This window comes from Doryrhamphus excisus, chromosome 5 (genome assembly GCF_030265055.1).
Source record: "Doryrhamphus excisus isolate RoL2022-K1 chromosome 5, RoL_Dexc_1.0, whole genome shotgun sequence".
NCBI lineage: Eukaryota > Metazoa > Chordata > Actinopteri > Syngnathiformes > Syngnathidae > Doryrhamphus > Doryrhamphus excisus.
Genome location: NC_080470.1, coordinates 10,352,857 through 10,374,469, shown reverse-complemented (window position 1 = coordinate 10,374,469; position 21,613 = coordinate 10,352,857). Strand labels below are relative to the sequence as shown.

At 41.9% G+C, this 21,613-nt stretch overlaps 1 protein-coding gene across 8 annotated transcripts in view; it reads left to right on the top strand.

Annotated features, from left to right (window-relative positions):
• The first annotated feature begins 2,298 nt into the window (after positions 1-2,298).
• The window catches only part of celf5a (cugbp, Elav-like family member 5a), a 222,400-nt gene continuing 203,085 nt past the window's right edge, over positions 2,299-21,613 (top strand). For 7 of the 8 annotated variants that reach the window (XM_058073577.1, XM_058073570.1, XM_058073572.1 and 4 more), the window contains exons 1-2: positions 2,299-2,765; positions 19,089-19,171. In XM_058073577.1, the coding sequence (XP_057929560.1) occupies positions 2,396-2,765; positions 19,089-19,171 (453 nt within the window). In that variant the 5' untranslated portion in view covers positions 2,299-2,395. The remainder of the gene's footprint in view (positions 2,766-19,088; positions 19,172-21,613) is intronic. The other variant, XM_058073574.1, reaches the window with a different exon arrangement.

Below are 21,613 nucleotides of genomic sequence, written 5' to 3'. Positions count from 1 at the left end.
AGATGTAAGCATGGCCAACATGCTGAGACATCCGCTTAGTGCTGATTTTACTTTCAGCCCATTCCGAAGGGCCTGACACATTCAAGAAAGTACTCTGCCTCTTTTAATCAATACATTTAAAGCACAGCGGACCAGGGGCAAAATAAAGCTGTAAGTTGGGCCAGTAAATTGTTTAGTTTCTGCATACCAGCCTGGGAGTGTGCTGCTAAAAAACAAACAATGTCTGCCTGTTAAAAATATTTGACTTATATTTATACTTAATATTAAATTGTTTTGCACATGAATGTAAATAACATTTGTGGTGCCCCACATAGGTTGTGGTTAAAATGTTGTGGTGACCTTCCATAGATGAAGCAGAGTCTGACGACACATACTCGGACAGTTCCATCACTGTGGCTGAGGTACCAGGGGTGGTCAAAATGCTCCTCAGTGGCAGAGCTCGGGGGTGGCCGAGTTTCGCCCCGGAATTACGCAAGGTTCTGGATGTTAAGGGATTGTCTTGGCTGACATGTCTCTTCAACATTGCCTGGAACAGTACCTTTGCATTGGCAGACTGGGGTCGTGGTCCCTGTCTTTAAGAAGGGTGATCGGTGGGTATGTCCCAACTATAGGGGGATCACACTCCCACCCTCCCTGGGAAAGTCTATTTCACGGTACTGGAGAGAAGGATACAACCGTTGGATGAACCTCTTCTACAAGAGGTCCAATGTGGTTTTCATCCCGGTCGTGGAACACTGGACCAGCTCCACACCCTCACAAGGTTGCAGGAGGGTGTATGAGAGTTTTCCCAACCGGTCTACTTGTGCTTTGTAGACCAGGAAAAGTGGACTCGGTTCGCATTGTCAGCAGTAAGTCACACCTGTTTCCGGTGAATGTTGGCCTCCACCAAGGCTGCCCTTTGTCACCAATTCTGGTCATAGTTTTCATCAACAAAATTATTAGGCGCAGTCCAGTTCAATCCAGTTCTGGGGCCTTAGGATCTCATCTCTGCTATTTGTGGACAATGTGGTCTGGATGGCCTTTTTCTTTCTGGGATGAGACTCCTCCAAGTCCGAGGCCATGGTTGTCAGTCAGAAACGGTTGGAGTGCTCCCTCCAGGTTGGGAATGAGGTCCTGCCCCCAGGCGGAGCAGTTCAAGTATCTTGGTGTCTTCTTCACAAGTGAGGGAAGGTTGGAGTATGAGGTCGACAGACGGATCAGCGCAGCTTCTGGAGTAATACTGGACCGTTGTGGTGAAAAGAGCGCTGATTTACCAGTCGATGTATGTTCCCAGGTCACCTATGGTCATGAGCTTTGGGTCGTGACCGAAAGAACGAGATCACGGATACAAGCGGCTGAAATGAGTTTCCTTCTTAGGGTGGCTGGACTCACCCTCACTCACCCAGAGATAGGGTGAGGAGCTCAGTCATCCAGGAGGGGCTCAGAGTAGAGTCGCTTCACCTTCACATCGAGAGAAGCCTGTTGAGGTGGCTCGAGCATCTGGTCCAGATACCTACCGGACGGCTTCCTGGTGAGGTGTTCTGGGCATGCCCAGCCGGGAGAAGGCCCGAAGTCAGACCTATAGGGAATGCCGGCGGGATTATGTATCACAGTTGGCCTGGGACCGCCTTGGTGTCCTCATGGTGGAGTTGGAGGAGCTGACCAGGCAAGTCAGGGTTCCCTACTGAGACTGCTGCTCCCACGACCCGGACTCTGAGTGTGGTTCATGGCTGGTGAGGCAATACTAGACTTCCATGCAGATTACAGTGGTTTCTGTCATTTTTACAGGTCTGTATGCTCCACCTTTACTCCTTCTCAAATAGTGAGTGGGGTGGAGGTTGGGGATCAGGAGGGACTATTCTCAAAAAAAATTTTGTAGGTTCCCTTTTGCATGTCAAATCAATCAGTATAATATTTTTGCAACAATTTATTGCAAGATATTGGTGAAATTTTCATGGGAGAATTCTTGGACATTGTGTAACAATGGCCGACCACCAAAACCACATTTTCTCCTCCCCCTCCTCACCATACCAAATTGAAATTGGGTATTTTTTCTTTGTTGTTGACACCTGAGATTCTAACAATATTGGCCCGAATATGTTCAAATAAAAAAAACATTTTTTTTTAAGTTGCTGCATTTCACATTTTACACAAAACTAATCTGTCTTAAAGTGTAGTAATAAAAATGACCACTCGGTGTCGCTCACTAGCGTCTAATATCGCGTGCATGCTCATGGTCCACCGTTCTGCTCCTCACAGCCTCGTTCTATGCTGTGTGTATGTGTGTGTGTGCGTACGTGTGTGCGCGTGTGTGTCGGCTAGAAAGTCAGCCTGGTTTCCAGCTGAGTGCTTGCTCTCTCTCACACAGTGTGTGTATGTGTGTTGTCATTATTATCCACTCTGCTCCCAGCTCAGAATGGCCAGATTCACTCAGACTGAAACAAGAAGGCAGCAGCAGCAGCATCCTCCTCCTCAGCAGCAGCATCCTGCTCCTCCACACTATTCCAGCCTCCTTTTCAGCGGACACAGTCAAGCTTCACTGCTCCTGATCCCGCACCAGCAGCACCAGTACCCGCCGATCACGCTGCCCAAACCCATGAACGGCTCGGAACCCATTTCACTTCATCCGGAGAGCGGCGCCATGAAGGACCAGGATGCCATTAAGCTGTTTATCGGGCAGATTCCGCGCAACTTGGAGGAGAAGGACCTGAAGCCTCTCTTTGAACAGTTTGGGAAGATCCACGAACTGACGGTGCTCAAGGACCGCTACACCGGTATGCACAAAGGTACCGTGGCGACCCTCCAACTCCATTAATTGCCTTTTTTTAAACAACCACATCACTTTATCACTTTTGCTTATGAATAAGGATCATTTAAGCCATGATGATGCGCATTACGCATGCTCTGTTTGTGCAATTACGCGCCGGTTCCTCCCGCATTTGGTGATCATTTTAGCCTTAAGCAAGTGTTATTTTATTGCTTCACCCCTTCTAAGTGGGGCAGAGGCGCTTGGAATGGATACATTTTTAAAGAGCCAGTGCCATCTTTTCATCTTTTATTCATCCATATGCTTCCCTCAACATCAGCCGGATATACAGTACAGTGCTATAGGCGCTAAGGCGACCAAAACCAGTTCAAAGCCTCACTGACCCACCAGAGGAGTATAGTAGCAGCAGCAGCAGAAGAAGAAGGCTCCCCAAAGTATATGACAACATGACGGATGTCTCCACGGAGAGTGGAACGCCCCACCCCCCACCCCCCACCAGCTTCTCACCCAGTAGGAGGCAGTGGGTGTAAATCCACGCTGCTCACTGTTCACACTTGACAACTTCCACCTTCCGTAATGAAGTTGGTTACCATGGATAGGCCTCAGCGCGTAAATCACCAAAGGGGGGAAATTCATTTCTTAAAATGACTTCACCCTTTGCAGTCCATCACAGAGTTCTCCATCCACCACCACCCCCATCACCATCATCACCACCATCATCATCAGCTCTTTGATGATTTGCACTTCCCTGAAGCTAACGTTGCAAATGTTCTCCCCCAAATTGAGATGCATTGATGATGGTGGTGGAGTCTCTTGGTTTCCACAGTAACCAATATTTAATCTAGTCAGAAAAAGACATTTCTGTTATTTTTGATGAAAATGAAAAGTATATATGTTTATGTATTGTTGGTTTTTGGATACCCCCTCAAAATTTGAACAAACATGCTTCTCATTTAATTCAGTGATTTATGACAAAGTAGTTCTCCAAACGTTTTCGGGGAGAAAAAAAACTTTGGAAGAAGGTGTTAAATTGGGTTTCGGTCTGAAGGATACATACTTGCTCCATACTCCATACTCTTCACCTTCAGCTTCCTCAGCAAGGCAATTGTAATCTTGAAGGTGTGTTTGGGCTCCTTATCGTGACAGTTCGAAAACCTCCTTGCAGTCCACTTTTCCAAAGGGGGGACTCATGCTGTGCTTCACAATTTCACAGTACATGTTGAAATTCATGTTTCCTCTCAATGAAGTCCAGCCCCCCAGTACAGGCAGCACTCATGCAGCTCATGCTGCTACTGACTTGCATTGCCAACTATTCAGACAATAATGACAGACAATAATAATAATTTTCACAAAGTGCACAGGGACTACTTTAAAGTGTATCCAAGTTTACTTTCTATAGAAAAAAATACATTTTGAGTTTTACAGCTTTGACTGTGAGTCCACTGCTGTAAAAACAAATCTAAAAAACAAAGAAAAAGCAAACCTTGAGAACAGCATCTACAGGTCTCATGATATTCTTAGATGACATGAGCTTCTAATTCTATATTTGCTATTCCAGACATGAACAGGGCAAGACTTTTTATTTATTCATTCATTGGTGTGTGATTGCGCGCTGGAGTGTGTGCAAACACATGTGAACGTGTCATTGCCCTGTGTTGCGTAATGATTGCAGCATTTACTGTGGAGTGATTGTGGCTCCATCACCAGCGGGTTTAGCTTGCAGAGGAAGTAGCTTTGATATTCTAATTGCGTTCCACCTTAAATAAACAAATTGTAATATTGTAAAGTATTCATTGTCAGTTTTGATTAATATAAAATAGCTATTGAGAAAAACTATTTGGATTAAGACATAGTCTTTCATGTAACCCTTAAAAAATGTAGACTCATTTATTTTTTTAGTATGAAATATATATATTTTTAAAATTAAACAAAGGTATTGGACTGAACAAAATAAAAATAATAATATTGATATAATTCTTAAAAAAAATCAGACAATGGCAGTGTAAGTTTATTTTAAAAAGATTAAATTTAGTAAATTGTTATTAATATGAAAAGTCATTTAAAATCCTTTATATCCCTTTTCAAAAGTGTTGCCAGTATAGACTTATTACTATTATTTTTTATTATTTTTTTAAAATTTATTATTTTTTGGTGCAAAACAATTGCAAAAAATAATTGGACTAAAACAATACATATCACCTCATCTCAAAAAACATTTCTTAAAATGGAATCTATATATTTTTTTATACTGCACATTCCCTTGTTATGCCCCTTTAAAAATGAGATGACATTTGTTTTTATTTATTTTATCACATGTTTATAATATTGATCTATTCATCGAAAACTTTTTGTTTTTAAATTGCAGGTCGTTCCGGTAATGGCTCTTATCTCATAGTACTAAATTTGCTGTATAGTACTGTCTTGTTTATTATGATTAATTGGTTCCAGATCCAACCGTGATAAGCACATTTCCACAAAGTCGGATTCCTGATTTATAAATGGAAGATATTCGTATTTACGTTATAGAAAACCTGTTTGCAAGCTTCTAAATATAGCTTTTATGATTTATTAGAGCCCTCAAATAATAATTTACACTCATATTACCCAACATAGATAAAATTTGCAATTTAAGAAATAATTAAAACTTGTGCTTGTTTGTGGCTCAGTAAATGTGTTCCGGATGTGTGGAGGACAGGAAGTGACGTCGGGGGTTCAGAATTGAGTTTTAGCTTGGCATGGGTTATGGCCGTAACAGTATCCCACGTCACTATTATTATTTTTATTATATGGGTATTATTATTGTGAGATAATTAAAACCTGCAATAAAAGTCTGTTGTTCCAGTGTGGTGCATGGCTCACCAAACATTACAGTAATATGACACCTAATGAACAATACTTATATTTTAGTTGAACTTTTTACGCTTGAAAATGCTTAATTGATGTAAAATGGTCTTAAAGATGCATAAAAAAATTCTATATAGACAATATTCCACCATAAAATAGTATGATTTATTAATTTATTATTGAAAAACGGTGATAGGATGAGGCTGTGGAATTTGAACCACAATCTGTACTTGTATGTAAAAAACGTCTTTCATATCAAAGGAGGGACTTTCCCTTCTTGTTGCTAAAGTTACATCTAATTAGGTTTGCACAGAAGCACTTCAGCCCCTTAGCAATCCTCCAATTAGTGATGTGATTAACGATACATAATCAATCTGCTATGTCACTGTCCATCTCTGACATTGTGGTTTTTGTACAGTAAATTATGTTATTAATCAAAATGGATTATGAGGTATGGATCCTGATGGAAATATGAGTTATGCCCCTCACAAGGACACACACACACACACACATACAAACACACAATTCATCAGCAGCTTTTCATTGCAATTTACTCCATCGCGTCCTTTGTCTGTTATTTTTTTGCGTGTGTTTTGCCTGTGGTAATCCGCGAGGGAGAACATGGAATTAGTTTGTAAAGCGCGATAATAATGCATGGCCATAATAAGTTGACTCAAGAGGATTAGCAAATGTGCATTGTCTGAAGCGGTGCGTCCCTTGGGTGATCAGCTGGTTGCCTTCCCTAAACAGTGGCTGCCTCTGCCAATTAAAAATTCCGTCTAGTCTGCCTCCTCCTCCTTCTCCAATGATTAATTCTGCCCACGACATCTGAGGGTTGCCAATTATTGTTGCCCAATTGGTATTAATAGGTAAAGGCTTTCCTCATGTACAATACATTACAGGCAGAAAACTTCTCCCTTCGGCTGTAATTAGAAAAAAGTTTTTTTTTTCCACGGAATGCAGATCTCACACAGTGGATGGAGTTTAATAGTTCCATTGGGATAAACAGACAGGCGTAGTGAGACAGACAGATACTGTAGTTAGGCGAGGTTGCAGACAGACAGGAAAGATGAGAATTAGACAGCCATCAAGGATAGGTAGAGAGGTTGGCAAGCAGATGCAGCAAGTTGGGCAGCAATAATAGACGGGCAGGATGATAGATAGGCACAGACAGGTACAACCGGTAGGTTGTTGATGGCGGTGCCACAGACAGGTATAAAAACAGACAAACAGGACTCCAGCCAGACAGGTGTTAGAGTAGACAGACAGACAGCTGTCAGTCAGACACACAGTCCTAGCCAACATACAGGCCAAGCAAGGTGATATATGCATCAGTATGAAGGCAGCATAGTTTTAATGCATTAGGAAAACTCAGCATCGATATTGCCTTCGACTGCAGCCAAGCAGGAGCATATTAAATCATAGAATAAGCTAATCAAATATTTATTCAACTTTTGACTTTTTTTCTTCCTCCTTCTCAGCCAGCAGGATACAGTATATTGGTACTGTGGTTCTCCCACATAACAATGAAAGATATGAAGATTGAGATGCATGCATGTAGCATGACATGCCATCGTGTGTAAAGTCATTTGTCTTGGTTTGTCAGCACCCTTGAGTCTCTTTTCGGTGATGTAATGAACGTCGACGTCATTGCCTTATTGCTTGTGTCTTATGGCAAATGTCAAAAGAGCACAGCACACACCTCTGACATATGTGATGATATTGCACATAGAAAGGCTTGGCTGGGATGATGATGGACAGTTCCATGATTCCCAGTTAAATATGTACGTAAAATTTAGCCTGGTAACACTGGATGATGGTCAAGCTGTAAAAGTCCATATTGTGCAGTTTGTGGTTGTGATGTCCTTGGTGTGTCTTTTTGACTTCCTGTTCCTTACTTTTTCTGCTGTGTGTAGCAGCGCAGCCCTCTGAATCAGTATCAGAAATACTTTATCAGTCCCCAGGGGAGGAAATTGCCCTAAATTATGTGTATGCCTTTTTTTCTTTTAATTTGGGCAAATGAATGTGCCTGGTAAATTCTGCCTGGCAACAAGCGGCCTTATACTGTATTCAAAGCAGAAAACAGAATGAGATTAGTTGTGTGGATCAACGCCTTCTAGCCGGCTAGTTAAAGGGGACCTATTATGATCATTTTTGAACCTTTGTATTGAGTTGTGGACTCCGACAGAGCAGCTACACACGATAGCCCACACAGAAAGCTTTCTAGATCTTCCAGAATCTGCACCTATTCGAGCTCTATTTCCTTGGATTCCCTAAACGGTATGTTTTACTTCATTCCACCCATGGCCCATCTCCACCTCCACTTCCAACTCCGACTTCTCATTATCCATCTTTTTATCTATCATCAGATGTGATGGGATAATTAATACAAAATGTACATGCTGGTTCAGACGGTTATTAAATAGTGGTTACTGTGATTGTTTATTGCATTGAAATGTGTCGGACAATGACACAAAAACCTGCCTGTGAGGTTTTGGTGACCTGTGTGCACTGCGCGTCTGTCAGCCAATTTACCACTGTGCCAGGTGTGCATCACCTGCACCGAAAATAGACCAGGTTGGAGCTGGCGAGCTTTTAGCTGACTGTTTTGTCACGGTATTGTCACTGTGCATATTTTTGGAATGTGTGGGTAAACCCGATGTACCCGGAGAAAAACCCAGGCAGATAGACCATGCACTCCACACAGAGATGGAGAATCGAACCCAGGTTTTCTCGATCTCCTGACGGTGTGGCCTACATATTAACCACTCGTTCACCATGTGCGCCACCTGTTCTATGTACATATTGATCGTTGTTTTAATCCTGGATATTGGGGGTGGAGACAGAAAAACCTGGTCATGGTTTTATTGAGTGGGCTCTGAGATTAACTGTAATTTAATTCTGTAAAAAGACTTGCAGTGGAAGTCATTATTGATGTGCCGTTCACACAATATACTCAAATTTTGACTCCCTTGTCAGGAGTGCGTCGTATAGATTCCTTTTCTTTCCCTTTGTTTAGAGCTTCGTTGCTCTAATTGATTCCCAGGTTACACTATAAGATGTAACTCATTTCAAAAACAGACTTTCAAAATAATGTCTTTAAATAACACGTAACACAAGTAAAAGTGAATTAAATTTTAGCCTTTAGCCTTAATCAAAAGATGTGTGTGTAATTGTTCAGTCAGGCATGTGTGAAGGCTGCCAGTTATAAATAGAGACTGTGTGGTATTTCCGAAAATAGGTTAAGCTGCCATTGCTGCGCTGCTGGCATGACATCACTGAGTACTCCCCCCATCCCATTTTCCCCCCAAAACACTGCACTATGTATACATCTTAATCTGACAATACAGTATGCATTTTTAGATGATTTTGAAATATGTTCCTCTTGTAAGCATGAGTCATCAAGACCATTTATACTGATAATAATAAGAGTGCAAAAAGATATGAGATAATAAAGCAAATATGACCTAAAACAGAAAATGCACGGTGTAACAATAAAGTGTGACTTTTTAGTGTGTCTTTTTTGGCTCACCTTCCTCAAAAGATGTTCCTCCTTCCATCTGAGCGATTGTCGTCCGTTTGAAGCGTCGTCTTTGAAAAGGTAGCTTTCAATTTGTGGTATCAAAGCCACTGAGCACCTGATCCCTTTGTTAGCAGACAGTTTGACGCCTGCCGGTCAACCACGATTGTGTCTTTGCTCTGATCAATCGATCTTCCTCAGAGGTTTAAACGGCCTAAAAGAAGGTGAGCATTGACAGGAGTGTCACGTCTAATATGTCTACTGTAGAACAGAATACACTCTTATCTTTGGAGCCTGTGCTCACATTGCTGTTTGTTGTTGGCTTGCAGGAAAAAAAAAAGATTTACATGAAATGTTGTGAAGTGAGCATTTTTGTTTACTTTTTACCTCAATTCTCATTAAATAATATCTAATGACAAAATTCACAAGTTATGGCTATATTTGCTCTTTTAACAAAACCGGTTCCAGCTTGTTTTTCCATGCATGTTTATGTATGTAAGCCCTCTCACCATCCTCTGCTTCGTGTTGACACACGCCACCACACATTTTGATCATCATGTGTTTTTAACAGGAAAAAATGGCGAGAAGAAAATGATGGCTCCTGTTGTTCAAATCAAGTGTTTATTTATATATAAGTGTATTTCCGCAAAGTAGGATTCCTTTTTTATAAATTGAACATTTTTATTTGTTGGGCATAGAAAGCCTGTTTATGTTCTTTTGTAATGTTTTTTTTTTTTTAAACATTAGAGCCCTCCTAGACATGAAATAACACCCTATTCTGTCCATTAAAAAGGGGACCTATTATGCTTTTTCCACTTTTCTGACCTATAAATGAAGTTAAAATGTATTCTCGTCTTAAACGATGCCAACGTTACAGACAATGAGGTTTGTGCATTTGGAAGTGAGCCCTGAATGACGTTTGGGATGGCTCAAAACGCTCGGTTTTAGAAGGCGTGGTAAAACTGCCCCTTTGTGATGTCACAGAGGGGCTCACTTCCTTATCCGTATAAGGAACTCATGGCTGTAAGCCAGATAAGTCCTCTGCACTCCCGCAAGCGCTGCTCCTCTGTTAACGTGGCTAACAATGGCTCAAGCACCCAGTATTGCATGAGGAATATAGTTGTTCCTCCTGCCACTTATTAATGATAACCGCCACCTTGCGTAATAAAAATAAACACAACCACTTGAAGTAATCCACTTAGTCAACTCCTCAACCCAATTTCAATGCAATCGTTCCTCCCACTAGTTGCTAATGAGAACCAGAAATAATTGCTCACTCACAGGTGCCCAATCTCAATGTGATTGTTCCTCCCACCAGTTATTAAGGTAATAATCACACAATGGAAATAAACAAAATCATTCTACATAATCCACAAAATCAGGGGGGTTGCAGTAATATAGTGTCAAATCTCAAAGGTAAAGTTTAAGCATAAAGAAAATGTATGATTTTCTGGTATCTTCTTGCATCTTTTCCCAAAAGATGCTGTTTTTCGGCATTTCCCCTGCAAAGGTTGGAGAGTGGTACGGAGTATTGATTTTTGTGGGAAAAAAAATCCTGGAAGAGCTTACTCGTTTGTAGGGAGGGAGTGACATGTCGGGGCTGTAGAGACGGGACTTGGCAGGTTCACTCTCTTTGGCCTCCCAGAAGTAAAACAGCAGGAGGCGCTAAGTGGCAACCTCCACATTATTTACAGCTCTGTGAAAGTCCATCCATTAACTGTGTCAATTAGCTCCCTCATCGGGGGATGTTGGCCATGAGATGTATTTATAGAGCTGGCACTGACTTTAATAGAAGAAGCAGGATAGAGTACTCGGAAAGTCGACAACAAATAAAGAGCAAAGATTGGCCAATGTGCTCTCAGGGCTACAGTCACGTATTGAAAAGATTCTGGCCGACTTGACGACGGATGACCACTTGCAATCTGTCATGTCATCTCTCAAAGAGGCAGCAATCCCCCTGGATAACTTTATTAGGAGCCAGTTGGAAATGGAATCCAGCCGTGCCATAATGTTGTTATCCCCGCAGTGTATATAGTCTTAAGTATTGGGAGAATTACTCCCTGCCTCACTGTGTCAGTGCATCCTTCTTTTTTATGATGGCTTCTTTACCCCAATATTGATCCTTCTCGGACCGCAGAGCATCTCAAAAAAGAATTTATTGCCTTTGTCAGCCTTATTACGCCGCGCACGCCTCACCCTAACACATGTACGGCATGTAAGTACACGACATGGCGCTCCTTTGGGATGCGCCGCCTATGGATCTGCTTGACTGCTACTGGGAGGCAAGTGTAGTCTGTGTGTGAGTGAGTAGCAACAAATCAATGGTTCAGGTCTTTTCTCTCAGGGGTCAGAGAGGATACCAGGGGAGGGTCTCTCGACTATTGCTGCATTCAAGCCTGCTCGGAGGTCAGAACCACTGTAATGCCTCATGTAGTGGCTTAGTGAAAACTAATTATATATAAGACGTTATTTTGTTCAACTTTAATAACGATTTAGAATCAACAAGAAAGTGGAAATGGAAATTGTAGCGCTTTTTGACCACATTATCTTTTTTTAACAAGTATATTACACAACAAGGCGGCACGGCGGTCTAGTGGTTAGCGCGCAGACCTCACAGCTAGGAGACCAGGGTCAATTCCCACCCTCGGCCATCTCTGTGTGGAGTTTGCATGTTCTCCCCGTGCATGCGTGGGTTTTCTCCGGGTACTCCGGTTTCCTCCCACATTACAAAAACATGCTAGGTTAATTGGCCACTCCAAATTGTCCATAGGTATGAATGTGAGTGTGAATGGTTGTTTGTCTATATGTGCCCTGTGATTGGCTGGTGACCAGTCCAGGGTGTACCCCGCCTCTCGCCCGAAGACAGCCGGGATAGGCTCCAGCACCCCCTGCGACCCTCGTGAGGAAAAGCGGTAGAAAATGAATGAATTAATGAATATTACACAACACAGCAGCAACAGAACCAATATTGTGTTAGCGGTAAGACACTCAACCAGCGTTAATACTAATGAAGACCTCACTGTAAACAACAGTACCACAAGTATAACACGCCTGAACTTTACATCAACAGTTAAGTAGTGCAACCAACATTTTAAAGAGCATATAGAGGTAAAAAAAAAGTGCTGGATTCTGACCACTCAATGTACCAAACGCAGCTACTGCCATCTTGTGGTTGGTATCTTGAGGTTGATGGTTTACATTGTAGTAGTGAAGAATGTGGTGACCAACAGGCTATTAAATGTCATGTGTTTCGGCGTGACACTGTACATAATAAAACAAAACAAAAAACAAATATAGTATCATAGCGTGTCTCTGTGCTCATACACCCTTGATGGATGCCTGTGCTGCTTTTTTTGCGTTCGGTCATGCATGTTCATTAATTCCAACCATAGCTCAAGGTGAGGGGTGACAGGGAGGGGTCAGTGAAAGGAGAAATGGGGGAGGACGTTGGAGCCTGAAGCTTGAAAGATGAGTGGGCTACAGTGATTTACGACACCCCGATGGAAGGATGTAGCGGGCTTTGAGATCAGGCGATGGTGACTGAGCTGTGCTGACCCCTCCTTCAGCCCCCTTTTAAGGTGGCTGTCTGACTTCATTAAGGTTTACAGGTTACGCAAGGCTACAGCTTACATTATAACACTCATTACAAGGCCATTAGGCCCAGGCAGAGAAAATATTGTTGTCAGAACAATGAGTGAGAGCATTTCGGTGGGCCGGGAAGGAGCGTGCTCTTCTTCTTTTATTACACTCCTACCTTACTCTTTTTGGGACCGTGATCAGTTCGGGAATCGTTATTTTTCCAAGGTAAGGGAGTGATTATAGGAGTTAAAAGCTTCTCAGAGACCACTGTGATTACGCCCCTCATGGTCAATCTGTGCCTCTGAGCCTCCCTCTTGCTTCCCCTCCAGCCAATGATTCAGGACATAATCGCATTCTTTCAGTGCTGATGATGCATGCCTGGGCTTCCTTTGCCGCTACGCTACACTACACTACACTGCACTACACTATCCATCTATCTATCTAACAACTCTTGCGTTTTCTTTTCAAATATTTATGTAAATGTAGCCGGTCTGTGCTGACACTGGCTAAAAATAAGCTCTGCGTTGTGTTCTTTGGTTGTGAATGACGAGGTGGAAAGGCTGCAATTCTCTCGCCAACCAGAGGGGGCGTTTATTTTCTGTGCACAACATATAAAATGTGCAGCAACGTCAATACTTTGTCATGCAAACGTCTCCTACAAAAGAAACACCACATGAAAAAAAACGAACTCCTAAAAACTAGCTTAACTAATAGCAGTAACTTTCATGAATTGTCTTTAAATGCTGCACATAATACAAAAAACACATACTGGAATGAAATGCCTAATATAGTCAAACTTAATGCAGTCAACTATTGTTGCCACCGACTAACATACCTCATCATCAAAAGGCGGAGCGCGCCAGAATGGCAGGAAGTGACATCACAACGATGTCAAAGAAAGAGAAAGTGCAAATAGAGAAGTGCAAATACAATAACTGACAATAAAAAAGATGCATATTGCGACAAATACATATATGAAATGAATTATTGGTGAAATTCAATCAACTAATTTAACACATCGGTTATATAAATACTCTATATAGATATCACATAACATTAATATTAATATTTGTCGATTTGATTAGATTATAAATATATTTCCTATATGATTCCAATGTTTTCAACAAGCCGTCTGAGTGCACACTGAGTTGGCTTTGCTACTTTCAGTTGGCCAGCATGTCACCAATAATATAATGATGGAGAAACATTTCTTACGCACCATGACATGCAGTACCGCATACCTCCTGAAGGGGTGGGGGCGCGCCTGAGCTGGAAGGTACAATCACTGACGTCCTTCCACGTGCTTGTCTGCTAGGACTAACTAGCTGCGAACAAAACGCATTCAATATATCCATGGAGGACTATATACCCAAACTCACCAGAAGGTGGTCAAACTTTGAGACAACAATGGACCAGAACTTTTCCTGGCGAAGGAAAGGCTGCATGCACTTTATACACAAATAAAAGGTAAGAACACAAATGTTTTCAGTTAAAAAAATACATTGCACTGCATATGTTTTAGTAGCCTCTCAATGCCTGAGACCACCTGACAGTCAGGTGAACTTGCGCTGTGATGTGGATGACTGTGGCTAGACAGACAGCAGGAGAGGGGGGTGGAAATGGTACAATTTCCTTGGCAGTATGACTGCAGTGTGTGATGTCAAATCTCAGTTGCTACTGTTACAGTAAAATAAAAAACACATTTTTTCAGTTTTTTCAAACGAGAGAGAGACATGCCTTTATTAGTCCCACAAGGGGAAATTATTTTTTCTTACATAGACAAAAAAAAAACAACTTCACTAAGACTACTGATGGTTCTCATTGGCTAAGACAGAGAGGTGGACATGGTGATATTTCAATGGTCCTCAGTCATTGGGACAAAAGATGGAAACTGGGCATGTTCGAATCAGGGTTTTATGCTGCATATACCGAACCTGTTTAACCGTGAATGAAATCGGCCAATACCGATTATGTGTAATTATTTAAATACTGGCTACATTAGTGGTCGCCAAGGTTTTTTCTTGTGAGAGCTACTTTTACAAAATGAAAACGGCCAAGAGCTACTCATTTTGTAACATTTATTGTCATATCTTATTTCAAGCCAAACAAAGTTTATCTGCTTGTTTTACCAGGACATGAACAAAATGCTGGTATCCACAACTCCCGTTTTGTATTTCACAATATATTTATTTCTAGTCTTCTCACATTATTAACTAAAAACCTGAATGAAAAGCACGTTTGCCCGCCTCTGCTGGGCCCCTCCCGCTACATCAGTTGCCTTCTGAACCGCAGATGCAGCCGACTCTCTCTTCTGTGCCCTCGGCATCCTGGAAAGGAGACCAAATGCTGGCACTCGTCCGTCAGCGTGGCGCACACGCTCACTCGTCATGGTCCACGTGAGGTGTGGCGCTTATTGGACAGCCACACTGAGGAAGTGCTGAGACCCACCACTTGCTTTCTCACAGAAGTGGTTGCAGAGGGCACGCACGTCACACGTCGCAGCCAACGCACAACGAAAGTTCCTCCTGCACGAAAAGTGCTACATCGTGTCTACATGCTCCCAAATCCATACTGAGGCGGTACTCATCCCCAAATTTTGCCCACACTTGGAAGTCCAGCAGGTTGGGACCGGAGCTTTAGCCGCTGCCCGACAGCTAATCACATCGCAAGCCTCGAAACGTCACCACATCCTGCTTAGTGCTTGCCCTTATGCCATGTGCACGCGGAAAACGGGGTTCATGCTGTGCATTGGTTTCAAAACCTTGACACACTTTTCCTTTAGAACAACGCCATGAACGGTGTGAGCCCTTTTGTCAGTCATACAGTGTCTTTGTCACAAAGTGCAGGAGAGCATAGACAATCTTTACTTTGCTTAAAAGTAGTGTTACAATCTCATCTTGACTTGTCTTATACACCCAATCTCATGTATCAACTCATCTCGTAAACTGACTATATCGCAACCCTCCTACTAAGTGCAAAGTGCAACACAAGTCATCTAGCCGCCCATTCTCCAAAGATGGCAAATAATGTCCGAGAGGGGAGGAAACAAGCAAGATGCGTTGCCAGCAGGACCGCCTCACTTGTTTTTTTTTGCTACCTTCACACTTTTCCCCCCATGTAGCGAGGAAAATGGCACAGTGCGAACGAGTTCACACTTTTTTTTATTACCTGGGGCAGCCTGGCTCTCTGCCGGCCTCTCAAAGGGGCGGTCAACAAAGGGAGTGAAAAGCGATGTGCAGTTCAGTCTGTCCCAGAACTGCACTTGACAATGCCGTGGTATGTAATTTATGCTTAACTATAGACACAACCATGCACCTGCTGTATAACTACAGTATATTGTTCTATAATTATTGTACAGCTATACAGTCATTATTAGACAACCTGTTTCTTCAGTTTTCTCTCCTTTTAATGCGTGTACACGTGTTTAGAGAAATATAATCATGATAAAAAAATAACTTTTTAGCTATTGATGAACTGAAGTGTCCGCCCCTCTGTGACATCACAAAGGGCCAGTTTTACCACGCCTTTTCAAACGAGCGTTTTGAGCTACCCCAAACTTTTTTCAGGCCTCACTTCCAAATGCGCAAACCTCATTATCTGAAAATTTGGCATCCTTTTATACGAGAATACAACACTGTAACTACATTTATCGGTCAGAAAAGTGTACAAAGCATAACAAGTCCCCTAACATGTGTTGACCACTTACTATCTTGTTCTGGTGAGAGCGTACAACTTGCTGCAACACGTACCTCTGCAAGTTTATTTTTTGCAAATAGTTAAACAAAACAGAAGGTCCGTCTGACTTTAGTTTCTAATTGTTCGATCCACAGTCTTTTAGACAGCTTGAGACTAGCAGAACCTCACATAGACAAGAAAGATAGATGCAAGTAAAGTCTTCTAGGATAACTTCTATGCTAGATGTGGTTAAGGCTATGGACAAAGTAATTACCAGAATATTCCCCATGCCAAACTTTGTTCATGGTGAGCTTACAAAGACCTCCTTGGCTGCATGCTTCATCTCACCATGCTCCCTCTGTCTCACTCACTTATTCACTTTTTAATTACATGGCAATTCAACAGTGGAGATGAAGAGACTCGGCCCTATTTCCCAGTACACACACACACATACACACAGGCACACACACAGTGTGGTGCACATGAAAATATATCATTAGGAAGCTGGGGCGCGTTGCAAGGAAGAGATAGATTTGGCAGCTGCAAAGAGAAAAGCAGAGGAGGAATTTGTGAAATCAATGTGGTAGATAAGGCTGTTTAAAGGTTTCTATCAGACGATGCACAGGATCATCTCCTCACAATAGGAAGGTTTCCCTGTTGCTTTGTCAGCAGGGTCCCGATGCCGCCGTGGCTTTCTTGTTGGATTTCAAACTATTTCATCATGCCCCCAGCCCCCTCTCTCACACTTTGCTATGCCATGCAGCACAGCACCTGTTTGGCTTCCAATTATGCTGTCGGTAAAGCAAGTTTGCCTGTTGCCTGCCAATTCTTATCAAGCTATGTATTAAAGAGCACAGAATCTCATGTAAATGGAGTTCGGGACTTTGCTTTGTTTGGGGGTTGTTGTTAATTTATCCTCTGTGCCCTTTGTGCTGCACAACAAATACAATATGTTGCAATTGTAATGCAAAGAGTGAACGTAAATTCCCTCCTCTTAAACCCCTATAGTGGGGGTGTGCCCACTTTTTTCCACTGGGGGCCGCATACAGAAAAAATGAAGGATGTAGGCTGAATGAAGTCTAAGATATGCTACGCTATTTGAAGAAAACATCAATATCTTACATGTGTGTTATATGTGAAAAAGCAAATAGTGCCATATTGTATTAGTAATATGTTCAGGATACCCAAGGGCCAATAAAAAAAACAAAAAAACCTGCGGGCCACACTTTTTTTTAAAATGTTAGCACTCATGATGATGCGTGCAAAGAAGGCAGTGTGAGGTCGAGTGTGAGTGATTGAGTGATTTGCATGGCGGTCATTGGAAATCATTAGGTTGGGGCTGCAGTGACACACTGGAGGCCACCCTGACACCATTTTTATAGGCAGCCACCTCGAAGGTCATGACCCTGGATGAGGGGGCGTTTCTTTCTTACCCACGCATAGCAAAAGGGAATGGTAGAATGGAAAAATGGTTTTAAAAAAAATCTCTGCATGTGTGGTACACGTGACGGATTATTTAAGGAAAAAGCATTAATGAGTTGTGTTTGAAGTGTTATTTTGTCCACTTTTTATGTGTATTCTGTAACTGTCGAGGACTTCCGTGTGTTTACAGAGTGCAGGCAATTTGCACCCATATAAGGAAGTCTGGATCACATTTATGTCAGTAGAACATCTGTGTTCTGTAAAACCAAGCATGCAGAGCCAACCAAAACTTCTTTTAGCGTTCACTTCCAAATGCGAAAATCTCATTATCTGACGCTTTAACACAAGAATACATTCATTCATCCATTTTCTATACCGCTTCTCCTCACTAGGGTCGCGGGTGTGCTGGAACCATACCAGCTGTCTTCGGGCGAGAGGCGGGGTAGACCGGGCACAAAAAAGTAAAATTAGTTCCCTTTAAGGAGTTGGACAGGAGGACACAAATGTGAGCAACTGCAGCACAGTGCTAACATTTTAACACATTTTAACAGCAACATTATTCTAGGTTAGAGAGTTGTAGAGATTTATTTTAAGATGTGTGGTGAAGCCATTTTTTTCTTACAAAGTTGTCTTTCCATTTATAGTGTGGTGACATGTCCATGTCATAAAAAGCCATAAATTCATAATTGACTGCTTCTCTCAAAGGAGCAAAAAAATGAGGGATGTGATATATTTTCCTTAAGTTTGGTGCTCATAAACAGACACTAGTGGCACCTATTACTGTTATAACATCATTAAAAAAGTCTCTTTTGCATTATAAGCCTACAGTACATTACCACCTGCTTGAATGCACTCGAAGGTGGAAAACAAGATCCAGTAAAGCATTATCGGGAAGGGCAGAAAATCTGATTCACGGCAACCCATGTGAACCTCATTAATAGAACACAAGCAAATCTATTTATTCAGACAGTCACAGGGAAAATGATTGCCTCAATACTCCATCTGGTTTCTCCTCATCGCTCGTCTCTTCTGTGACAGATGTTGTGTGGCGTGTGCATGGGCGGCCATTAGTGAATGCACGCATACTCTAGCAGCCTTTGCGACCCACTTTTAGAGAACTAAAACCAAGCAAATTGATCCATTTTGAAACATAAATAGACATGTTTGTGCTACTGTATTCGCACCATTTACTATGTATCAATGTGGTGTGGCTTTGACAGATATTTGTGGCTCGGCTGAGAGCTCCTGTATGACCCTTTTTTTGCTTGTTTTTGTTCTTAACGTTGTGTTCCTGTTTTACAGGTTGCGCTTTCCTCACCTACTGCGCCCGAGAGTCCGCCATCAAAGCCCAGAACGCCCTCCATGAACAGAAAACACTCCCAGGGGTAAGTGCTGTCTCCTCCACCTCTCTGCTCATAAAATATATGAGATGAGAAACACTGGAAAGCAATTCAATCAGCAGCTTCAGCCTTTGAAGGTCTTGTTTCTACGATTGCATTGTGTCTTGTTCTCTAGAGGACATTAGACATATGCTGCCTCATTCCTGTGAAGCCATTCAATACAGTGATTCTGTTTTTTCCCCCAGAAAGGTTATGACAAGGGTAGAAGCATGCAACATAAATGCATCATTTGCTCAAGAGATTTGAGATCATTTCCAGTGCTATGCTTCAGCTCTGCATGGTGGCTTAGGTTGGTTGTGTAGCCAAGTGATAGGAGGAACTCTCTTTAGCCATATACAACTTCCAAGTACAAAGAAATCAAGTAAAAGGCCTGCATCTACTGATTCAAGTAAGATAATGTTACAAAAACACGCAGTCCAGAATTATTATTATTTAAATTTTCAACATACATTTGGGTTGTAAAATTTGCATTTGTTAAATTTTTAAAGATATATTGGAAATAAATGAATTGATCAATTAATTTAATGCATTTTTAATTTTACTTAATTTTATTTAATTGTTGAAAAATATAAATGGACAGGATTTCTAAATGGCATTCAATAGAGTAAAGTGTGAAAACCTCATACTGCCAATTTTCCCTCAGTGGCTACTTGCAGTACTGCAATAAACAGATCAACGATTTAAATACCTATTATGACCTATTATGCTCCTTTGCACATGCATATCATTTACAATGCAGCTACACATGATAACCCACACAGAAAGCTTTCTAGCTCTTCCAGAATCTGGACCCATTCCAACTGTATTTCCTTGGCTTTCCAAAACGGTCTGTTAGCTTGTACTTCTGATTCTTCAAAATAACCAAGCAACGTTGGAAAGGTATCAGACTTCACCAGCAGTTTGGCGGCTAGTCCAGCTTCGTATAGTCCAACATTGCCCATGCTCACATAACAGTCTCATATTTTTCCTCTGGAATCTGAAACTCCAACCACTTCTGCCTGATGCTTGCCACTTTGGAGTCACAGTGAGCTGGTGTTAGAAAACAACTCTCTGAAGCCGAGTGTTCAGAGCCATCCCAAACTTCCAATTACGCAAACCTCATTATCTGAAACTTAACACGAGAATAGAACATTCTAACTACATTCATTGGTCAGAAACGTGGAAAAAGCATCATAGGTAAACTTTAATAGACAGAATAGGGATGAATAATGATAGACACATTTATGTCTCTAAAAATGGTAGCTTACCATGGTCAGATTTTTCTTTTTGTGACGTGATTATTTTATTTTTATATCTACTGTATGTAATGTTAAGCTCCTTGACAAGCACTCAATTTTGACTGGAGTGATAACACTCTTACATTACTCGTTTATTTCATTTGAAGGTCACCATGATGACATTTTCATGCCATTTTGTTTTCAAATATAGCGTTGCATTTTACACACGCACGCACCCTAGAAGACACGACATTGCACAACATGCAGTTTGAAACCCTTTTCATGTACCTTGTTCAATCGTGCTTCATATAACCTTTCATGCTGACTTCTTGGACACGTCCACAGCTCCCAGCTCCCCTCTCTTGCTGAGCTAGAGCGTGTCATAGAAATAGAACAAGCCAGCGTTGAAGGCTGTCGGAGGGTTCACGTGCTGTATGCGCCTACTTCGCTGTTGCCGTCCTTTCAGCTTCACTTAGTGGGCCCGGGAAACATGAGGCAGTGTGGGCCATTAATATTATGCCATTGGGCTTTTTGACCTGTGGTCTTCAATAGGTAGACCCCGGTCCAGATTTGGATTTAGATGGCTTTCTGTAGGCACCCGACCATATTTAATGCTTTAACTCATGCAAATGTTGAAGGATTTCCAGCAAAATCACATGCTTTGTAGCTCCTCACACGTGCCCCCACTCCAGCCAATCGAGTAGTGTATTTTTGGTGGTAGAAGAGAAAGAAAAAGGATGATTGTTGTGCTTTAACAATAAGAAAACCTGTGAAGAGAAAGCTGGTTAAAGCACTGTAATTGTTCATATTAGTTCAGATTGTTGATGAAATATAATATAATAGAATCTAAAACGTGGGAGTGGTTATCGTGCAGGCCAAACAGCTAATTCAATTCCACCCTCAGCCATCTCTCTGTGGAGATTGCATGTTCTCTCTCTGTTTTCTCCGGGTACTCCGGTTTCCTCCCACATTCCAAAAACATGCTAGGTTAATTGGCGACTCCAAATTGTCCATAGGTATGAATGTGAGTGTGAATGGTTGTTTGTCTATATGTGCCCTGTGATTGGCTGGTGACCAGTTCGGGGTGTATCCCATCTCTTGCCCGAAGAAAGCTAGGTAGCGATAGACTCCAGCACCCCCGCGACCCTCGTGAGGATAAGCGGTAGAAAATGAATGAATGAATCTAAAACTAAGACTATTCATCCATCCA